Here is a 19,747-nt window from a genome sequence, read left to right as displayed (position 1 = left end):
TCCTCCTGCCCACCCTCTTTGGAATTTAAGGTCTTGCCTGGCACACCTAGGAGAAAAAGATTTGACCTCTTCTGTTTTATTAACAGAGCTAATACTTGAAGTGCAATATCAATATTAGATATTCTAGCCAGGCACTACAAAGAAAAATAAACATTTTCACATGACTTCCAGACCCGACTGCATTGGGCGGCAAATAAAGAATGAGCCAAGAGTTCCTACATTCCCTATATTTTTCACCAAGGTACTCTTACCAAAAGATAACTTTCGAATAAAATTGCCACTAAGTTATTGTCCCTAATGATTTCCACACACGTGTTACTCTGTCACTAGTAAGATTGACCGTTAAAACCCTCTTTTTTCCCTTACGCATTTCATTTCCCCTTTGGACCACTTTAGTCATTTGACACTGTCATTGTGAAAATTTTTCTTCAGAAGTGCCGATCTGGTGATCTTTAGCTGGTCTCTGGAAAGGACGGGGCTCTTGGGACCTACTGCGATCCCTGAAAAGGATACTGGGAACAACAGCAGCACACGATACAGCAGAGATGACCATCCTTATACGGCTCATAGTAACACTATTCCATCGTGGGCATGACTTGTAAGAGATGATGGACTGAAGGAGGGTGTACACGACCCCACAGACGAAAGCTAAAAGTGCACCTCCATCGTGGACCACCGGAACGGCTAATTCCTGAAAAGGAAATCGTTATATACGTTATTGTGATTGAGAACATAGCCCTGGCCTGGATGAATGACTGTTTTTAACAGAGGCATTCCTACTTGGACATAGGCCTGATGGGCACTAATTAGCACCTTAATAAGCCCTTCCTTCCTATCCAGAATCTCCCTCAGCCCCAAGTATGTTAGGTCCAAAGGATGAGAGAGTACAAATTATCTAGGGTTGATGCATTCATCAGTGATTGGTGCAGAAATGTAGGTGGGGGGATGCCTTGCCTGCTGATGACTAAGGCTTGCCATTTCTTTCCTCTAGACTGTAAGGTCTTTATGGACAGCTTACATATTACAGCTTACGTTATGTCCACTAATTCTATTGTAATATACTCCCCCAAGCACACAGTGCACATAGTAAGAACTCAATAGATACTGATTGATCAATTCACATGAAAAGTGAATGTTTCCTCACACTGGGAAACCCCAAACCATAGAGGAAACGGGGAGATTCCAAAGGGAACAAGACACGGAAACAGGAGCTGTAAAGCTCCAAACAGCTGTTTGTGGTTGTGGTGGCAGAGCAACTTATTTCACCAATGGTATTTATTGAGCGCTTACTGTGTGCAGAGCATTGTACTAAGTGCCTGGGAGAGTATGGTACAACAGAGTTGGTAGACAGTTCTAGAGGGATTGTATATAAGCCTCTCTCTCTGTTTCTCTCTCTTGTACCTCTCTCTCTCCCTCTTTCTCTCTTTCTTTCTCTCTCACCCCCACCCCAAGGAAATAGAAATATTGTTCAGTGGGAGGTTGACGCAGGCATGTTGGCAGGAAAGAAGAAGTAGATCAGTGGTTGAAAAAGTTGAAGAACAACTTTCAGTGTGAAGTGAAAATTGGATTCTTCAGTTCCTTCTTTCAACAATAGTCCTATCATCTGCCCTCCACCATGACACCTGTCTTTCCAGGTGTCAGTTCTCACCCACTTCCTCCAGCCCATATTCTCCCACCCCAATATGGCTTATTTCCTTAAAAATTCAACTTCCACAGCTTGGACTTAGAAGGATTTGCCTAGCTCTGAGGGGCAGGAAAAGAAAAGTTTGGAAGTTGTCGTTTTTATTTTCAGATCTGGTTGGTTGCTCTCCTCCTGACTCCAACCATCTCCCTTGTTCATCTACTACTACTGGCCGTCCTTTTCACTGTAACTCTAGTACTAACTAACTTCCTATCTGGTGATAGTGCAGCATTCATTCAATTGTATTTATTAAGTGCTTACTGTGTGTAGAACACTGTACTAGGCTCTTGGGAAAGAACATTACAACAATAAACTGACAATCCCTGCCTACAACGAGCTCACAGTCTAGAAGGGGTGGGAAGACAGACATCAATGCAAATAAATAAAATTACAGATATATAAATAAGTGCTCTGGGGCCGGCGGGGGCGGGCGGCGGAGAGCAAAGGGAGCAAGTTAGGGTGACCCAGAAGGAAGTGGCAGATAAGGAAAAGTGAGGCTTAGTCTGGGAAGGCCTCTTGGAGATGTGACTTCAATAACGTTTTGAAGGGGAGAGAGTTATCTATCTGTCAGATTTGAGGAGGGAGGGTGTTTCAGGCCAGAGGCAGGACATGAGCCGGGGTGGGCAGAAGGACAGGCAAGACAGGAGACACGGCACAGGCTTTGATGCTTCATTAATTGCAAGAATCAAGTGATCTTTTAATGTCATTTACCTCAATCAAGGAGAGGTTTATTTTCAAGAAACTGGTCAATTGTTTTCTAAGTAATCACACTTCAAATATCTATTCTTTTGTGGTTGAGAGGAAGGTGGCGTGGGTGAGAGGAAGGTGGAGTCGGCAAGCAACGTTTTCGGCTGTTACTGTTTTGCCTCTTTTCCTTGCTGCCTGCCAGAAGGGAAAGGCGTTTCCCTTATAATGATGGATGTACTTCTAGGGTTGAGAGCGTAACTGAAGCCATGGGAGGGCAAAGACAGATTTTGGTCTATTTCAGTACTGTAACCAGGGCGCGTATGTGCCTAATTAAAAAAAAGAAGCAAGCCCTGGGACAACCACCTGACCTGTCATTAATCGTCCATTAAAAAAAAATTTATTCCTTATTTTGCTGTACCACACACCAACACCTACTTTGTATTTTTCTCATTTCTATTCTAGTTCAGGAATTTTCTCTCCCCCCACTTGTAGGCAGTTGCTACACAGCAACTCAGTATCTATTTTGTGTTTTGAGTTTAGTATAGGAAATTCCCGTTCTCCCGGCTAGCAGAAAGCTCATTTTCAGAACAGAAACAGGGCACGTGTCTTCTTGGGATTAAGCCTAACAGCAGGGTGAAAAAAGAGATCTTCCTGGGATCTTAATAAGTGAGAGAAGTACTGTGGTTTAGTGGAAAAAGGATAGGCCTAGGAGTCAGAGGACCTGGGTTCTAATGCCGCCTCTACCGCTTGTCTGCTGTGTGACTTTCGGCAAATCAAGTAACATCTCTGTGCCTCAGATACCTCATCTGTAATATGGGGATTAAGACTGTGAGGCCTATGTGGGACTGTGTCCAATTTGATTAACTTGTACCTACCCCAAAACTTAGTACAAATGCCTGGCACATAGTAAGCGCTTAACAAATACCATTTTTAAAAAAAGTTCCTCCTTTTCAGGTCAATTAATGTTAGAGGCTTGCTCCTATTGTTTGGGTCCCAATTCAGTATGGAAAGGGGTGAAAAATAATACATCAAAGCTGTCCAAACAATGCAGTTTTGATTTATGATAGCATCGGAGAGAGAGCCTCTGAATTGGCCTTGCAATCAGCAGAAATTACAGTTTCTGCTACTCTTTGTTCCCCCTCGCTCCTACTGGACTCTCTGGACTCCTGGGGCCCCTCACAGCAGCAGAAGAGTGATGGGACAAGGCTGAACAACAGAAACGCCCAAAATGCATCTGTCAGGCAGATATTCTGTTGTCCCAAACCTGGAAAAAGGAAAGTTGTACGTAGCCCCCAAAAGTTCCTTGCTATATTAGTTTGGCACTTCACACTAGGATTGAACCTTGCAGAGTTGGGACAAAAGTAGATTTTTATACTTGAAAATTGTTTTCAAAAATTAACTTTCTCTATACAAATAAGGCCGAACAGCAATAACTGAGTGATATGTTCTTTAACACCCCAGTTAGACCACTGATAGCTTCCAAGCAAAAGGCTCTCATTTGACACTGTGGCCATTTTATTACTTAGTTTGCAATCATCCAGAAATAAAAAAGTTTTTTTGTTTTGTTTTATGTTTTTCAAAGAAGATGTACACTCAGGTTAGTTGGCCATGAAGGCTGGATTTGTTAAACAGGACAACTTGTGAAACTAGCCTTCTTTTTCTGCACCTTTTCAAGGAACTTCCTGGCTTTGTCCAAATGATGACTAAAGGAAAAAACAGCATGATTACAACAAACTGACTGTTGGCACGACAGAACCGCAAAAAAACTGTCTTTTCAATAGAGGAAACTCATTTGAGAAAAAGAAACTTAAGTTAGACACCATAGGATTCACAGAAGATGAGCCACATAACCTATAGTCTCTCAGGAAGAACTTTTTTGGGTGCCTAGTGAATGAAGTTTGCTATTACTGTGGCTTTCTCCAAACCCTGAATTGTGGGATAACAAACAAGGAAGTTATCAAAAAATAAATGTATGGGTACCATGACAACAGTCTAAGGCAAATACTTTGTTCAGACGGGAAGTGTCTGAAGGGTATTTCAAGTTCTTGTTAAGGTTTATCCACATATTAGCCACGAAAAGAACCTCAAGTTCAAATATCAGACCCCTAAGATGCTACCAGAAGTATGGTCACTGTGGCTCAAAATCTGACACCTGCCTATATACTTTAATAGGATCCAAGAGTGTGCAGCAAGTTTTGATCTAATTGATCATCACACCAGCTAATTTCCATTGTTAGACGAACTTTGAGTAGACTTTAAAAAGTGAATTTTTTTGGCTTTATCAAGGGCTTTCTTCGGTCAACATCTACATAGCTTGAGAGAGAAGTGAAGTGGGGAAGAGGGAGACAGGGAGGCAGGGTCCCGGGCTGCTCCCACTGCTGCTATTTTGGGCCCTATCAGGCTGGGTGTGTCAGTGACTGGGCAAGGGGCTACACAACTGGAGGAGGGAGTTGTGAGTGAGAATCAGAGCAGTGGGGCCCGGGATTGAGGGTGGTGGCCACCTTAGTAGAGCATGCAGGGGAAGAAAGGGGACAAGGGGGCTAGTTCTGAACAAGAAGGAGAGAGGGGTCGCGCTGCCCCAAAGTAGGTCTCATTTCTCCCCTCCACTCTTCCCCTCTCTGCTTCCCTGCTTCCTCCCCTGCGTGATTTGTTGGGGTGGGGGAGATTGAACAGTAGGGGTGGGAGGGCAGGTTGTCCAGGGGTAGAGAGAGGGCACAGTGCAGAAACATTCCTTCCAGCGCCAGCCAGGGATGGTGAACTCCACTGGGGCTGATGGAGAGGGAAGGGACAAGATGACCCTTCTTTATCAGTATATTGGCTGATTTTCTCAGCCAATATACAGCACCTGTATATATGTATATATGGTCGTACATATTTATTACTCTATTTATTTATTTTACTTGTACATATCTATCCTATTTATTTTATTGTGTTAGTATGTTTGGTTCTGTTCTCTGTCTCCCCCTTTTAGACTGTGAGCCCACTGTTGGGTAGGGACTGGCTCTATATGTTTCCAATTTGTACTGCCCAAGCGCTTAGTACAGTGCTCTGCACATAGTAAGCGCTCAATAAATACGATTGATGATTGATGACCCCCCTCCCCAACTCCAGGTTCTGTGGAAGAAAGGAGTGGTAAGGGCAGAGAGGGGTGGGGTGGTTGGGGAGATAGAGTCTCAGTCTGCATTTAGCTTAGTAATCGTAAAGAGGAACAGCAGGATCTCTTCTCCCTAAATGTTTTAAAGTCCTTGTGATGCTATAAAACCTACCCACTTCTTTCAAATATGAGTGTGTTTCACAACTTTGGTTTGCCTGCTCAACTCAGAATCACCAGGGAGATAGGGATAGGCAAATCAACAAGCACTCAGCTATAGAAAAGTCCTGATTGCCCTGTGTGAGTTAGAGAATTACATTTTATAAATAATAAAATAATAATAATAATAGCTTTTATTAAGCGCTTACTATGTGCAAAGCACTGTTCTAAGTGCTAGGGAGGTAACAAGGTGATCAGGTTGTCCCATGGGGGGCTCCCAGTCTTCATCCCCATTTTACAGATGTGGTAACTCAGGCCCAGAGAAGTGAAGTGACTTGCCCAAAGTCACACAGCTGACAATTGGCGGAGGCGGGATTTGAACCCATGACCTCTGACTCCAAAGCCCGGGCTCTTTCCACTGAGCCACGCTACTTCTTAGTTTGAAGGGGAGGCTGAACGTTATCCATGCCCTGGGCTGTCGAGGACCTTTCTAATATTTTATTTTACCAGCCCACAATGATTTCTCTGATTTTCTCAGCCAAATTCTATTATTGGAGCATGGGATTGTGAGTCAGGAGACCCAGCTTCCAATAGTTCTGCCACTGACCAGCTGCGTAACTTTAGGCATGTCACTTAATTTTTTTGTGCTTCAGTTTCCTCATCTGTAAAATGGGGATTAAATATCTGTTCACCCTCTCTCTTTGACTGTGAGCCCCATGAGGGACAGGGACTGTGTTCAACCTGCTTATCCTGTTCAGTGTTTGGTACACAGTAAGAAGCCTAGTGGATAGAGCAAGTGCCTGGGAGTCAGAAGGTTTTCGATTCTAATCTTCCACTTGTCTGCTGTGTGTCCTTGGGGAGGTCACTTACCTTCTCTGTGCCTCAGTTCCCTCATCTGTAAAATGGGGATTAAGACTGTGAGCCCTCTGTGGGACAGGGAATGTGTTCAACCTGATTATCTTGTACCTACCCCAGCACTTAAAACAGCACCTGGCACATAATAATAATAATAATGGCATTGGTTAAGCGCTTACTATGCGCAAAGCACTGTTCTAAGCACTGGGGAGGATACAAGGTGATCAGGTTGCCCCACGTGGGGCTCACAGTCTTAGTCCCCGTTTTACAGGTGAGGTTACTGAGGCTCAGAGAAGTGAAGTGACTTGTGCAAGCAGACATGTGGCGGAGCCGGGATTCGAACCCATGACCTCTGACTCCAAAGCCCGGGCTGTTTCCGCTGAGCCACGTAAGCACTTAACAAATACCATCATTATTAGTAGTAATAAGCACTTCTCAATTATTATTAGTATCATCATTACTATTATCATTACTGTGAAATGGGTATAAATATCCCTGCTCTTAGACTGTGAGCCCAGTGTGAGACAGAGTCGTGTCTGATCTGATTACCTTGTATCTACCCTACTGTTTAATACGAGTGTGTGGCACAATATAAACAGCTTAATAAATACCATAACCAACATTTTCTCCCTGGTGCAGTCTCTGTAGTATTATTAATACTTCGGGACATCAAATTCTGACTGATGTGAGTCCCACTGTGGAAGAATACAGCTTTGGAGTTTAGGAGATCTGAGTTTCTAATCTCAGCTGTGCGAGTAGGAGAACAGTTTCTGGGACTGCACCATCAGAATTGAAAGTTTCCGACGGAAGAACCACCTGCGGGGTTTCGTGCCGCAGACAGGTCCAGCAGGAATCGTGAAAAATAACTGGCTATGTGGTTGGAAAGGCCATAGCAGAGTTAGAAATGGTCACTCAAACCAGGATTGGATTATGTTTTTTTTTCAACCCCAGGCCAATGATTGCCACCCCATCCGAGTACCCTGGACCAGCAGACAAGAGGAGCAGGGTGGAAGGGGAAGGGAGGATTGGACAATTGGTGGTGGGCTATTGGGAGAGAGAGTTTGTGTCTCCCTTAGCTCCTGAGGAGTCAAGAAGTGGCAGTAATCTAGGGGAGTGGACAGTCCAGAAAGCTGACGATCTGGTGCAGCAACCACTCCAAAGAAGTGAAATTTTCCACAGTTTGCTTCCTTAGAGAGCCAAATGGAAAGCCACTATTGCCCAAACCCAGGACCGATGGCCTTATTATGGTCCCAACTCCCTTTGGGCAGCATCATCAATGGGATTCATTGAACACTTACTATGGGCAAAACACTATACTAACCACTTGGGAGAGTACAATACAACAGATTTGGCAGATGATCTTACAGTCTAGAGGACTGTAAGTCTTGTGGGCAGCTGGGGTGCCTACAAGAAACTATGCAGATAGTTGAAGACTGACTGTTAGCCATCAAACACTGTATGTAGCCCCATTGGTCTGGTTCGGTCACCCACATGGGATGGCTCAGGATTTCTCAGGGCCCTGCTTTATAATTATTTCATAAGAGTCTTGGAAACTGCTGGAAAATATACACTGTCTGGTTTTGGCTTTGGCAAGCTGTTGCTGAAAGAGCCGCTGCAGACAATATGACATCCCGGCGATGATTAAAACAACATCTTGCTGTTCATTTTCTCAGAGAGAGCGATCTGGTAGATTTTTATGCTGGGTTTGCTGACGCACACACTAAGAACCACAGAAGTGACTACAGAGCGCTACAAAGCCTGGGTGCCCTTTTGCACCTCTCTCTGGAGCTTGTACTTTGGCTTTGTGTTCGTAAAGTTAAGAAACCTGAGAGACATTTAGGAGAAATGTCAGACTGGGGATGTGTTACACAGGATTTTCTTTAAGTGAGTTCCCGCCCCACTCTAAATCCCACTTCCTCCTTCTAGATCATGGAGATGGAACTTTAACCCTATAACAGGAATTCACTTGTGTCTTATGTCCAGTTAAGCAATCTTTGCACTGAAACAAGAACAAATATTCCTAAGGAGTAAGAAAAGAAAACCGCCAACACTGATGCAACCCTACTCTGAGAAGGAAATTGAGAGAGCCTTCTGCCTATGACCTTTCATTTTTAAACTTTTCCTTCGGCTTTTTTTACATCCCTCTTGAACATTTAATAGCTAAATACCAGTGGGGGGAGGCTGCTACATTTCAGAACTTAAATATATGTTCACGGAATTGGATAATTTAATTTTCTCGGTGTTAGCTATCTTCTCATACACACTCATTAAAACGTCTATTGAATCTTTCACATTCAAAAATTCTTATAAGGATAATTAAGGTGATCAATTGCATGTTAAGGCACTACCTACATTCACATCTATTGAATTTTTATTAACAGTGAATTAAAAGAAACTAATTTTCTGACATTTTCAAAAAGTAAATGCGGCATTCATTTCTTTTAAAATGACTACTAATCTAAAAGCTCCAAAGAAAAACTGAAGTGAAATGGCACCATAACAAAGTGGCCATTTCTTGAACTGCCACATAAATTCAGTGTCTATTTCTGGAGATACAATCTTACTGAAAAGCATATTTTTAGGATAGCCAAACATTTTTAACAAACCTAAAGTATATCAAAAATCATATTTTGACTCTAATGAACTCTACTTCCCTGATTATTCTGCAATTTTGGGCCCAGCGGTTGTTAACAAACTTACTGAAGGATATTTTTTTTTCTGAGTTTAGCAAAAATATATTTTTCCATTATCTTAATGATATTTATCGAGCATTACCTGTCCAGGTCACTGTAATACATGCTTGGGAAAGTACAATATAATAACAATAATAATAATAATGGTATTTGTTAAGCACTTACTATGTGCAAAGCACTGTTCTAAGCACTGGGGAGGTTACAAGGTGATCAGGTTGTCCCACGGGGGGCTCACAGTTTTAATCCCCATTTTACAGATGAGGTAACTGAGGCACAGAGAAGTTAAGTTGCCCAAACTCACACAGCTGACAGTTGGCGGAGCTGGGATTTGAACCCATGACCTCTGACTCCAGAGCCCGTGCTCTTTCCACCAAGCCACACTGCTTCTCTAATACAGTTGGTCGACATTATTTAAAATATTCTGGCTAGCTTGTAAAAACACTGAAATATCACTTGGAAGCACAAGCAAGCCCTGGAAGTTAGTGACATTTTTAAGAAATTTATGAGCTACTGACAAATTTATATTAATTCACTTACCATCCTGATTAAGATATTCATTGTTGAAAACAGTAACACAAGTTAGAATTTTTCATACACTCTTACTGTGAAGGGCTACTGTTGGAATCTAATGAGATAACAAAACCACAAAATGTCTAATTGGTTGAAAAACAAATGGAAAACCAAAGCCTCCTAATCCTCTCACGCACCACAAACAGTATCCCACCTCCCCCACATGTCTGCTGTGTGACCTTGGGCAAGTCACTTCACTTCTCTGTGCCTCAGTTCCCTCATCTGTAAAATGGGGATTAAGACTGTGAGCCCCACATGGGACAACCTCATCTCCTTGTGTTCCCCCCAGTGCTTAGAACAGTGCTTTGCACATAGTAAGCGCTTAACAAATACCAACATTATTATTATTATTATTATTATTATTATTATTGCTCCCCACTCTGAAACAAACTTTTGCAGTGAAAAGGCAAAGGTGTGTCATGACCAAAGTTTTTGGCAGACAACTAGCTCATCACTAAATTTTTGAATCGAGGGCCATTTATCTTTCAAAGGAGGAAATATAAAGGAAGCTTCAGATTAGTTCTCAGAAATCTCCCATAATAAATTTTCAATCATTGAGATACACAACATAAATTTTGACTCTTAAAACTAAAGAAAAAGAAATCTGAAAGAGGAATGAGACATACCTGAAAATTTGCTACAATGCACATTCCAATACAGCCCACCAATCCAAGACCAAAGGACACAATGTTAAACACAGGGCTGATAAAGTGTGAAGTTTCACTTTGTTTCTTCACTATTTTAAATCTTGTGTACATTGTGGCTGCACCTGAAAATAAAGCACGAAAACATTTAGGGAATCTATCATCGTTACTAAGCTCATTTATTGAGTACCTTTTCTATGCAGAGCACAGGTGTAGGTCCCTGGAAACATCACTGAATCAATCAGTCATGGTGTTTAGTGTGTGCAGAACAATGCATTAAGAACTTGAGAAAGTACGGTACAATTGGTAAGCACGATCCCCGCCCGCAAGGAGTCTACAAACATATATTACAGTCAACAAGCATATATTAAAATAAATTATAGATGGGGAAAATAAGTAAAAGATATGGTTCTTGATCTTAAGTAGTAAACTATCTAATGGGACAGAAAAACGGATGCAAACTGCCAAAATATAATAGGTAAAAGAATAAGAGCCTAATAACAAATGATAAAAACATTTACACTTTACACTGTGAGCCCACTGTTGGGTAGGGACTGTCTCTATATGTTGCCAATTTGTACTTCCCAAGCGCTTAGTACAGTGCTCTGCACATAGTAAGCGCTCAATAAATACGATTGATGATGATGATTTACAAGTGTAAATGTGATTTCAACTGGGGAGTGATTTTGGCAGGAGCTGAATTTTTAGAGTGTGTTTGGAGGTGGAGAAGAGTGTGTTTAATTTGAAGGAAGAAGAATTCCATGCGAGGGAAAGGATCAGAGCAATAGTTTTTGGAGGGGAAAGTTACAAGCCAAGTAGGGTGGTGTTGGTGGGAGTAGTAAGAGAAGTATTAAGAATAATAAGAGTAAGTAGTAGCAATATAGTAGGAGTATTTATTGAGTACTCAGTAGGGGTGATGCATTATACACTGAATGCTGGGGATGGTGGGAGGTGTATGAGGTATGTTTCCTGCCCACAACAAATATATTCTAATAAGGGATCTAAAACAGGATTATTGCTTCTGGAAAGGTTCAGAGATGACACTAGTATACATGCTTCCCATCCATCTTTCAATTCATGCAGCCAGCCAATTAAAAATAGTTGCTGGCTTCGTGAGAGTAGATACTGAGTGCATGTCAGTACAGTGGGACTCAGTTGTGCTTCACAGACCTAGTCACTGTGTCCTCTGAGTGGTTCAAGGAAGGAATATAGTTTGGAATTAAAACTAAACTGCAGCCATACTAGTACTGCCTGGCACTGCTCTTTATCTTCCGGTGAACGGATGGACTTATATGGTGTTCTGTCCACCCAGTACTCTTTGAATTTAATCACATCGCTTCAGTGCCTCCATTGCCATTTTAGAAAGATGTGAAAAATTTGAAAATGCTGGTGTTGGACCGAAAGAGATCTTTGAGAAGTAGCGTGGCATAGTGGAAGGAGCACAGGCCCGGGAGTCAGAGGACCTGGGTTTTAATCCCAGTTCTAAAACTTGTTCGCTATGTGACCTTGGCCAAGCGACTTAACTTCTCTGTGCCTCAGTTTCCTCATCTATAAAATGGGGATTAGGACTGTGAGCCCCCCGGGGGACAGGGTCAGTGTCCAACCTAATTATGATATATCTGGCCCTAGCACTTAGTACGGTGCCTGGCACATAGTAAGTGCTTAAAAATGAGTTGAGAAAGGGTGGTTTTCCATTTTTAGCCTGTTTAGATGTGTCTTCAGCTACTGCTTTTGCTTTGTTCATGAACCTTTTTAGAATGCTTTGTCCAATGTCGCACTCTACCAACTTCTTCCCTACTTCACTCTTTTGAAGGCAAGGTATCGGCTTTTTCATTTCAACCAATGAATTTTCATTTTATTTCCAGGTCTCATTCTATTTTCATTGTGTTTTCTCCAGAGTCTAATTCAGCCCTTTCTGCACTTACTAAATGATTTATGAAGAGGGCCTGTCATTTTTTTAATTATTATTACTCTAAACTGAATTCAACTTTGCTTACCAAGAAATGCTGAAATGTTAATCATAAATCCAAAGATGCCACTCTCTGGAGGTGTCGTTCCTGTGTCACTATGAAAAAAAGAAAACAAACACCACTGAAGATTAATTTAAAATCCTTGTCATGGAGAGGAACTACACCTTTAAATGGCTTTTTGCTTTAATTATGTGGATAGTGAGATCTGCTCAGGACTTCACCCTTCATAGTTAAAAAGTAAAACGAAAAATTGTGAGCCTCAGAAGAGAACCACTCCAAGAGGCTGTGAGCCCACTGTTGGGTAGGGACCGTCTCTATATGTTGCCAACTTGTACTTCCCAAGCGCTTAGTACAGTGCTCTGCACACAGTAAGCGCTCAATAAATACGATTGAATGAATGAACCAAGCTGCTTAACTGGAAGCTTGGTTCTTAGAGTACTGAAAGCCTCTTCTAGTTAATGTCCTGATGGAAGGATCACGTATTCTGGCAGCTATCATAAGTGAAGTTACAAGAAAATGACCATTTTTTTTAAAACCAGGAATCCTGTACAAGGAGAGGAAGTATCTCCAGACCTGACTCTTCTCCCTGATGAGATTACCCCCTACTGCCGTAATTATACATCCAGGTGCCTTTCTCCACATTTGTGAATATTCTTGCAGATATACATAGACATTTCTATTATTCATGCTCTTCCATTTGTTTTTATGTTCATGTTTCATGTTATCTTCCCGTTGGCTGTAAATCTTTTGATGACAGGGAATTTGTGTGTGTGTGTCACCCATCAGTGGCAAATAAAATTGGATGAGGGTGTAACAGTGTTTGTGGCTAAAGAAGGCACACAAAGATATGCTGTTCCATGGCCACAGGCTGCACCCTTTTAACAACCAACTGGCTGAGGCAAGGGAGACAGAGACTTTGGAGGGGTGAGGGCAACTCATCACCACAACTGAAACAAACCACCCAGCAAATGTTCCGCTGGTGGTGGAATACCCCCTTCTCTACCTTAAACAAATGTTCAACCAATGCTCAAGATGCTGGCCATCTGGTTCCTAGAACAGTGCTCTGCACATAGTAAGCGCTTAATAAATGCCATTATTATTATTATTATTATAAAACAGCAGCTTCAGCAACACTGCTGCTCAGCTCAGTTGAGGAATGTGAAAAGCAGAACCATGTCCTTTATATGATTCGCAAGGATCTTTGCAAAATATTTCACACTACATGCTATTAAATGATTAGTGTACACTAGAGGTGCATACACAAAAAGATATGTACATGATATGAACTATTCTGCAGTTACAGCAGCACAATGGACTGACAACGTGTCTGGAGAAAACCAAGGCAAAGAAACCTACACACAACCAAAAGATCTTCAGTAGTAATGAGAGTCAGAGGACCTGGGTTCTAATCCGAGCTCCACCACTTGTCTGCTGTGTGACCCTGGGCATGTCAGTTTACTTCTCTGTGCCTCAGTTTCCTCTTCTGTAAAATGGGGATTAAGACTGTGTGTCCAGCCTGATTAGCTTATATCTACCCCTGCACTTAGTACAGTGTCAGGCACATGGTAAGCACTCAACAAATACCACAAAAAAACAGTAACATGGAAACAAATGCCAATACAGAATTCAGTCACTTAGGACACACATAGTCCACCGCAATAGTGGATAAAGTGGAAGATCGAATCAAGAAGGCCAACATACCCTCTGGGAGACTGAAGGGCATCAGACCTCAAATCAAACTGAAGGTGTATCAGTCAAGCGATACTTTTCCACTTTCTTCTGAAAGTCAGGGGAAAACCCAAATTATAGAAACAGAACAAAACAAAGACAAAACAACAACAAAAATGTCACTGTCTTTCACACAACCAGAGACCAGAGTCGGAAAAGGGCAGAAGCAACAGAGCAGGACATATGCAGGCCAGGGTGCTTATTTTGGGGGTTGTATGTTTCAGGATAGATCGGTATCACCAGACACTTCGACCTCTGGGCAGATCTGGTAAGCCCGTTCCCTGTGATTATCTGGCTACAAAACCACCAGCAGCCACAGCTATGATGAGGAAGGACCTCTTCACCGCTCTAATGAAGGGAAATATCTCTAAAACTGGGTGCAGCCAACACTGGTTTCCATTAGCCCCAGCGCTTAGAACAGTGCTTTGCACATAGTAAGCGCTTAGTAAATGCCATTATTATTATTATTATTATTATTATAATTATTAGCATCATCACGGCAGCATGATTCGTGGCTCAGTGGAAAGAGCCCGGGCTTTGGAGTCAGAGGTCATGGGTTCGAATCCCGTCTCCGCCACATGTCTGCTGTGTGATCTTGGGCAAGTCACTTAACTCTCTGGGCCTCAGTTCCCTCATCTGTAAAATGGGGATGAAGACTGTGAGCCCCCCTGTGGGACAACCTGATCACCCTGTATCCTCCCCAGTGCTTAGAACAGTGTTTTGCACATAGTAAGCGCTTAACAAATGCCAATTATTATTATTATTATAGCCATTCTTCCACAAGTCCCACAGCTATCACCAGGGTGGTGATATCGACTCCACACCCAGCCAGTCCACGCCACCGGCCACAGGTAATGCTACACCATTCGGACAATAATCTTTCTCGTCGTCACACAGAGCTCTGATATGAATGTGAAACTTGTAGATAATAGTAATAATTGGTATTTGCTGAGTGCTTACTATGTGCTGAGGACTATGGGGAGATAATGATACAATCAAATCAGACACAGTCCCTTTCCCACATGGCACTAAGGGAATGAGTTGGGTTAAAGGAGCAAAAACCTAAGTTTTAAAATCCAAGAGCTGTGGCTAGTATTCCCCATCCTTCAGTCTTCCCAGAAAACTCACTTGAACTACAGAAGAGGTCCGGTACCCATGGGAGCTGCCGGAATGGGGATCTGCCTAGAAAACTAGTTTGATATTTCCTGTACTTACACTTTAAGAAGCTTAGCTAAGCCTTAAAAGTTCAGAATTTCACAACAGAAATCTTGCAACATCCTTCCTTTCAGTTTTTAAATGAATTAATTTATGAGGTTAGGTCTGTACAGTATCATCTGAACTCTTAATGGGAATGAAATTCCCCCCAGTCTGCTCAAGCACATGCTTTCAATAGACAATTTGGGTAAAACATGCTGGAAGAATTAGGAATCATTCTTCCCGCAACATGAGTCTATTAGGGTATAACACGATCCACAAGCTGAGGCAAGTAGATTAGGTGTAGGTAGAGAGCAGCGTGTTGTAGTGAATAGAGCATAGGCCCAGGAGTCAAAAGGTCATGGATTCATTCATTCATTCAATCGTATTTATTGAGCGCTTACTGTGTGCAGAGCACTGCGCTAAGCGCTTGGGAAGTACAAGTTGGTAACACATAGAGATGGTTCCATTCAACAGCGGGCTCACAGTCTAGATTCTAATCCCGACTCTGCCACGTGTCTGCTGTGTGACCTTGGACAAGTCACTTCACTCTTCTTACTTCATCTGTAAAATGGGGATTGAGACTGTGAGCCCCATATAGGGCAGGGACTGTGTCCAATCCAGTTTTCTTATATCCAGCCCTGCGCTTAGTACAGGGCCTGACACATCAGTAAGTGCTTAACAAATACCACAATTATTATTATTATATGGTTGTATGGTGCCTGGGGTGTCAGTCAAGACACTTCCCATCCAATGCCTTAGCCCACTGCACTGAACCACACAGAACTCTGTGTTTCTTTGTGTTTTTGCAACTTCACAAGATTTAACATAGCCTAGTGGATAGAGCACTGGCCTGGGAGTCAGAAGGACCCGGGTTCTAATCCTGGCTCCCCCACTTATCTGCTGTGTGACCTTGAGCAAGTCACTTAACTTCTCTGTGCTTCAGTTACCCCTTCTGTAAAATGAGGATTAAGACTGTGAGCCAGCCCCTTCCAGACTGTGAGCCTGCTGTTGGGTAGGGACCGTCTCTATATGTTGCCAACTTGTACTTCCCAAGCGCTTAGTACAGTGCTCCGCACACAGTAAGCGCTCAATAAATACGATTGAATGAATGAATGAATGACTGTGAACATGCCATGTGGGACAGGGACTGTGTCCAACCTGATTAGCTTGTTTCTATCCCAGCACTTAGTACAGTGTCTGGCACATTCTAAGTGCTTAAACAGATGCCATCAAAAAAATTAAGAAAAATAACAATGAGCAGCAAGGACATAAAGCATGACAATCAATCAATCAATCAGTGGTATTTATTGAGCACTTACTGTGTGCAGAATACAGTACCAATAGTTGGGAGAGTTAAGAGCGAGGGAGTCAGGTGAGTTTGGAGATAGCTGCTGCAGGTGAACAACTGGTTAAGAAAGCTGATGACTGTCTCCCTCTACACTTTACGTACCTTGTGGGCAGGGAACGGGGGTCTACCAACTCTCCTGTATTGTACTCTCCTAAGCACCTAGCTCAGTGCTCAGCACACAGTAAGCCCTCAAATACCACTGATTGATTGATTGGCTGTAGTAAGATGGACAAAGCTGGTGGAGAGCTTCGAAGTCAACAGTAAGGCATTTCTGCGGGATGCAGAGGGAAACTGATATCTGCTTGTGGCTTCTGAGGAGTGGAGAGGTGTGTTTTATATAAAAAGACGATCTGGGCAGAAGTGGGAAGTATAGACTGAAGCGGGGGAAGGCTGAAAGCTGGGAGACCCGTGAGGATGCTGACGCAGTAATCTAACTAGAGATGACAAGTGTTTGAACCGGATGGAGAGGAAAGGAGGATGGGGGAAAGTTGTACTGTACTTTCCCAAGTGCTTAGTACAGTGGTCTGCACATAGTAAACACTTAATAAATACCATTGATGATGATGATGATGACGGAGAGGAAGAGCTGGCAGGGCTGCGTTCATTTAATGTGATACGTGAAAGACGGTGAGGAGTTGAGACTGATACCAAAGTTCCGGGCTTATGGGATGAGGAGGTTGGTGGTGTTATTGAAAGGGATAAGAAAGACGAGGGGAGGAGAAGTGTATTTAAGAGAAAAATGAGAAGCTCCATTTTGGAGATCTTACAGCCTTTACTGCAGATAAATGCACTTGGATTACAGAAGGGGGTCCCACCTATACACATGGGAACTAGAAGGGATGATGACCAGAAAACTACCTTGCTACCCCAAAGAGAGATGTCCGAGAGGCAAAAGAAAATGTAAGATTAAATTGCTGGGAAACCAGGGCAGGAGAGGTAGATTCATTCATTCATTCATTCAATCGTATTTATTGAGCGCTTACTGTGTGGAGAACACTGTACTAAGCTCTTGGGAAGTACAAGTTGGCAACATATAGGGACGGTCCCTACCCAACAGCGGGCTCACAGTCTAGAAGGGGGAGACAGACAACAAAACAAAACATATTAACAAAATAAAATAAATAGAATAGTAAATATGTACAAGTAAAATAAATAAAGTAATAAATATGTACAAACATATATACAGGTGCTTTGGGGAGGGAAAGGAGGTAAGGCGGGGGGATGGGGAGGGGGAGGAGGGGGAGAAGAAGGAGGGGACTCAGTCTGGGAAGGCCTCCTGAAGGAGGTGAGCTCTCAGTAGGGCTTTGAAGGGAGGAAGAGAGCTAGCTTGGCGGATGTGCGGAGGGAGGGCATTCCAGGCCAGGAGGAGGACGTGGGCCGGGATTTGGAAGTCATCCACATAGAGTGAGTGGAGACCAAGAATTAGCATGGCACAGTGGATAGGGCCTGTGGGCCTAGGAGTCAGAAGGTCTAGACCGTGAGCCTAGGGATTGTTGGGTACGGATTGTCTCCATCTGTTGCCGAATTGTACTTTCCAAGCACTTAGTACGTGGCTCTGCACGCGGTAAGCGCTCAATAAATACGATTGAATGAATGAAGGTCGTGGGTTCTAATCCCATCTGTGAGACTTGTCTGCTGTGTGACCTTGGGCAAGTCACTTCATTTCTCTGTGCCTCAGCAGCTTCATCTGTAAAATGGGGGTTGAGACCGTGAGCTACACATGGGACACGGTCTGGGTCCAACCCAATTTGCTTATATCCACCCCAGCGCTTAGTACAGTGCCTGGCACACAGTAAGCGCTTAACAAATACCATTATTATTATTATTATTATTATTATTGTTATTAATAAGGGACCCAGAACAGAGTCTTGCTGGTCACTGCACATCCAGAAGATACATATGAAATAAATTATTAGTGATAGCAGCAGCAAGTGCCCCAAAGTCTAAGTGATCCTTTAAACTGTCGTTGGGAAAAGTGTGGGAAAGAAAAGGAGGAAAGGGGGAGGGAGCCTAGAACTGTGATCTTCCCAGTGAGGGTGCTCAATGAAAACTGGTCTACAGATGGCTGTTACTTTAGGGTAGTTTAGGAAGAACAGGTAGGAGGATCAGGCTAAAATCTGCCCTTTCTTCTCCGTCCAAATTGCTACCACGTTAATACAGTCACTCATTATATCCCGCCTGGATTATTGCATCAGCCTCCATGCTGACCTCCTAGCCTCCTGTCTCTCCCCACTCCAGTGGGTATTTCACTCTGCTGCCTGGATCATTTTTCTACAAAAACGTTCAGGACCTGTCACACCACTTCTCAAAAACCTCCAGTCAGTGGTTGCCCATCTACCTCTGCATCAGACAAAAACTCCTCACCACTGGCTTTAAAGCAGTTCATCACCTTGCCCCCAACTACCTCATCTCTCTACTCTCCTACTCCAACCCAGCCAGCACACTTCACTCCTCTAATGCTAACCTTCTCACTGTGCCTCGATCTCGCCTTTCTCGCGGCAGACTTCTCAACCTTGACCGGCCTCTGCCCTGGAATGCCCTCCCTCCTCATAACCGAAGGACAATTACTTTCCCCCACTTCAAAGCCTTATTGGAGGCACATCTCCTCCAAGAGGCCTTCCCTGATTAAGCCCTCCTTTCCTCTTCTCCCACTCCCTTCTACATCTCCCTGACTCGCTCCCTTTATTCATTCCCGCTCCCAGCCCCACAGCACTTATGACATATCTGTAAACTTGCTGTGGGCAGGGAATGTATCTGTTACAATGTAATCTCCCACACACTTAATACAGTGCTCTGCACACAGTAAGTGCTCAATAAATACAACTGACTGACTGAGAGATGGACCCTTCTGCTGCTCCCAAGGGGGAATAGCAGTGTGGTTGTTGGTCCCAAATTCCTGACACAAGTGCAGAAGTTTCTCAAAGCAAACACCTCGCCTGTGTATATAGAGAAGATGAATGAATGACCAACCAAGGCAAAGGCATTTGTTATTATGGAATGATCGTCTCTTCGCCCCCCGACTCAAATTAGCCTCTGTTACTGTGACAGGCCAGCTAGCTTGAAAAAGGAGTCACCTCAGCACGACACGGCAACTCTTTACTTCTGGGCTTAAGGATGCTCAGAG

At 43.2% G+C, this 19,747-nt stretch overlaps 1 protein-coding gene across 1 annotated transcript in view; it reads right to left on the bottom strand.

Moving 5' to 3' along the window:
• The window catches only part of LOC119936893 (DNA damage-regulated autophagy modulator protein 1-like), a 36,543-nt gene that overhangs the window by 14,065 nt on the left and 2,731 nt on the right, over positions 1 to 19,747 (bottom strand). Inside the window, exons 2-4 of the mRNA XM_038756451.1 lie at positions 12,378 to 12,445; positions 10,363 to 10,505; positions 514 to 691 (exon numbers count right to left, since the gene is read on the bottom strand). Of these exons, the coding sequence (XP_038612379.1) occupies positions 514 to 691; positions 10,363 to 10,505; positions 12,378 to 12,445 (389 nt within the window). The remainder of the gene's footprint in view (positions 1 to 513; positions 692 to 10,362; positions 10,506 to 12,377; positions 12,446 to 19,747) is intronic.

This window comes from Tachyglossus aculeatus, chromosome 14 (genome assembly GCF_015852505.1).
Source record: "Tachyglossus aculeatus isolate mTacAcu1 chromosome 14, mTacAcu1.pri, whole genome shotgun sequence".
Taxonomy (NCBI): Eukaryota; Metazoa; Chordata; class Mammalia; order Monotremata; family Tachyglossidae; genus Tachyglossus; species Tachyglossus aculeatus.
This window is presented reverse-complemented; position numbering and strand designations above follow the sequence as displayed.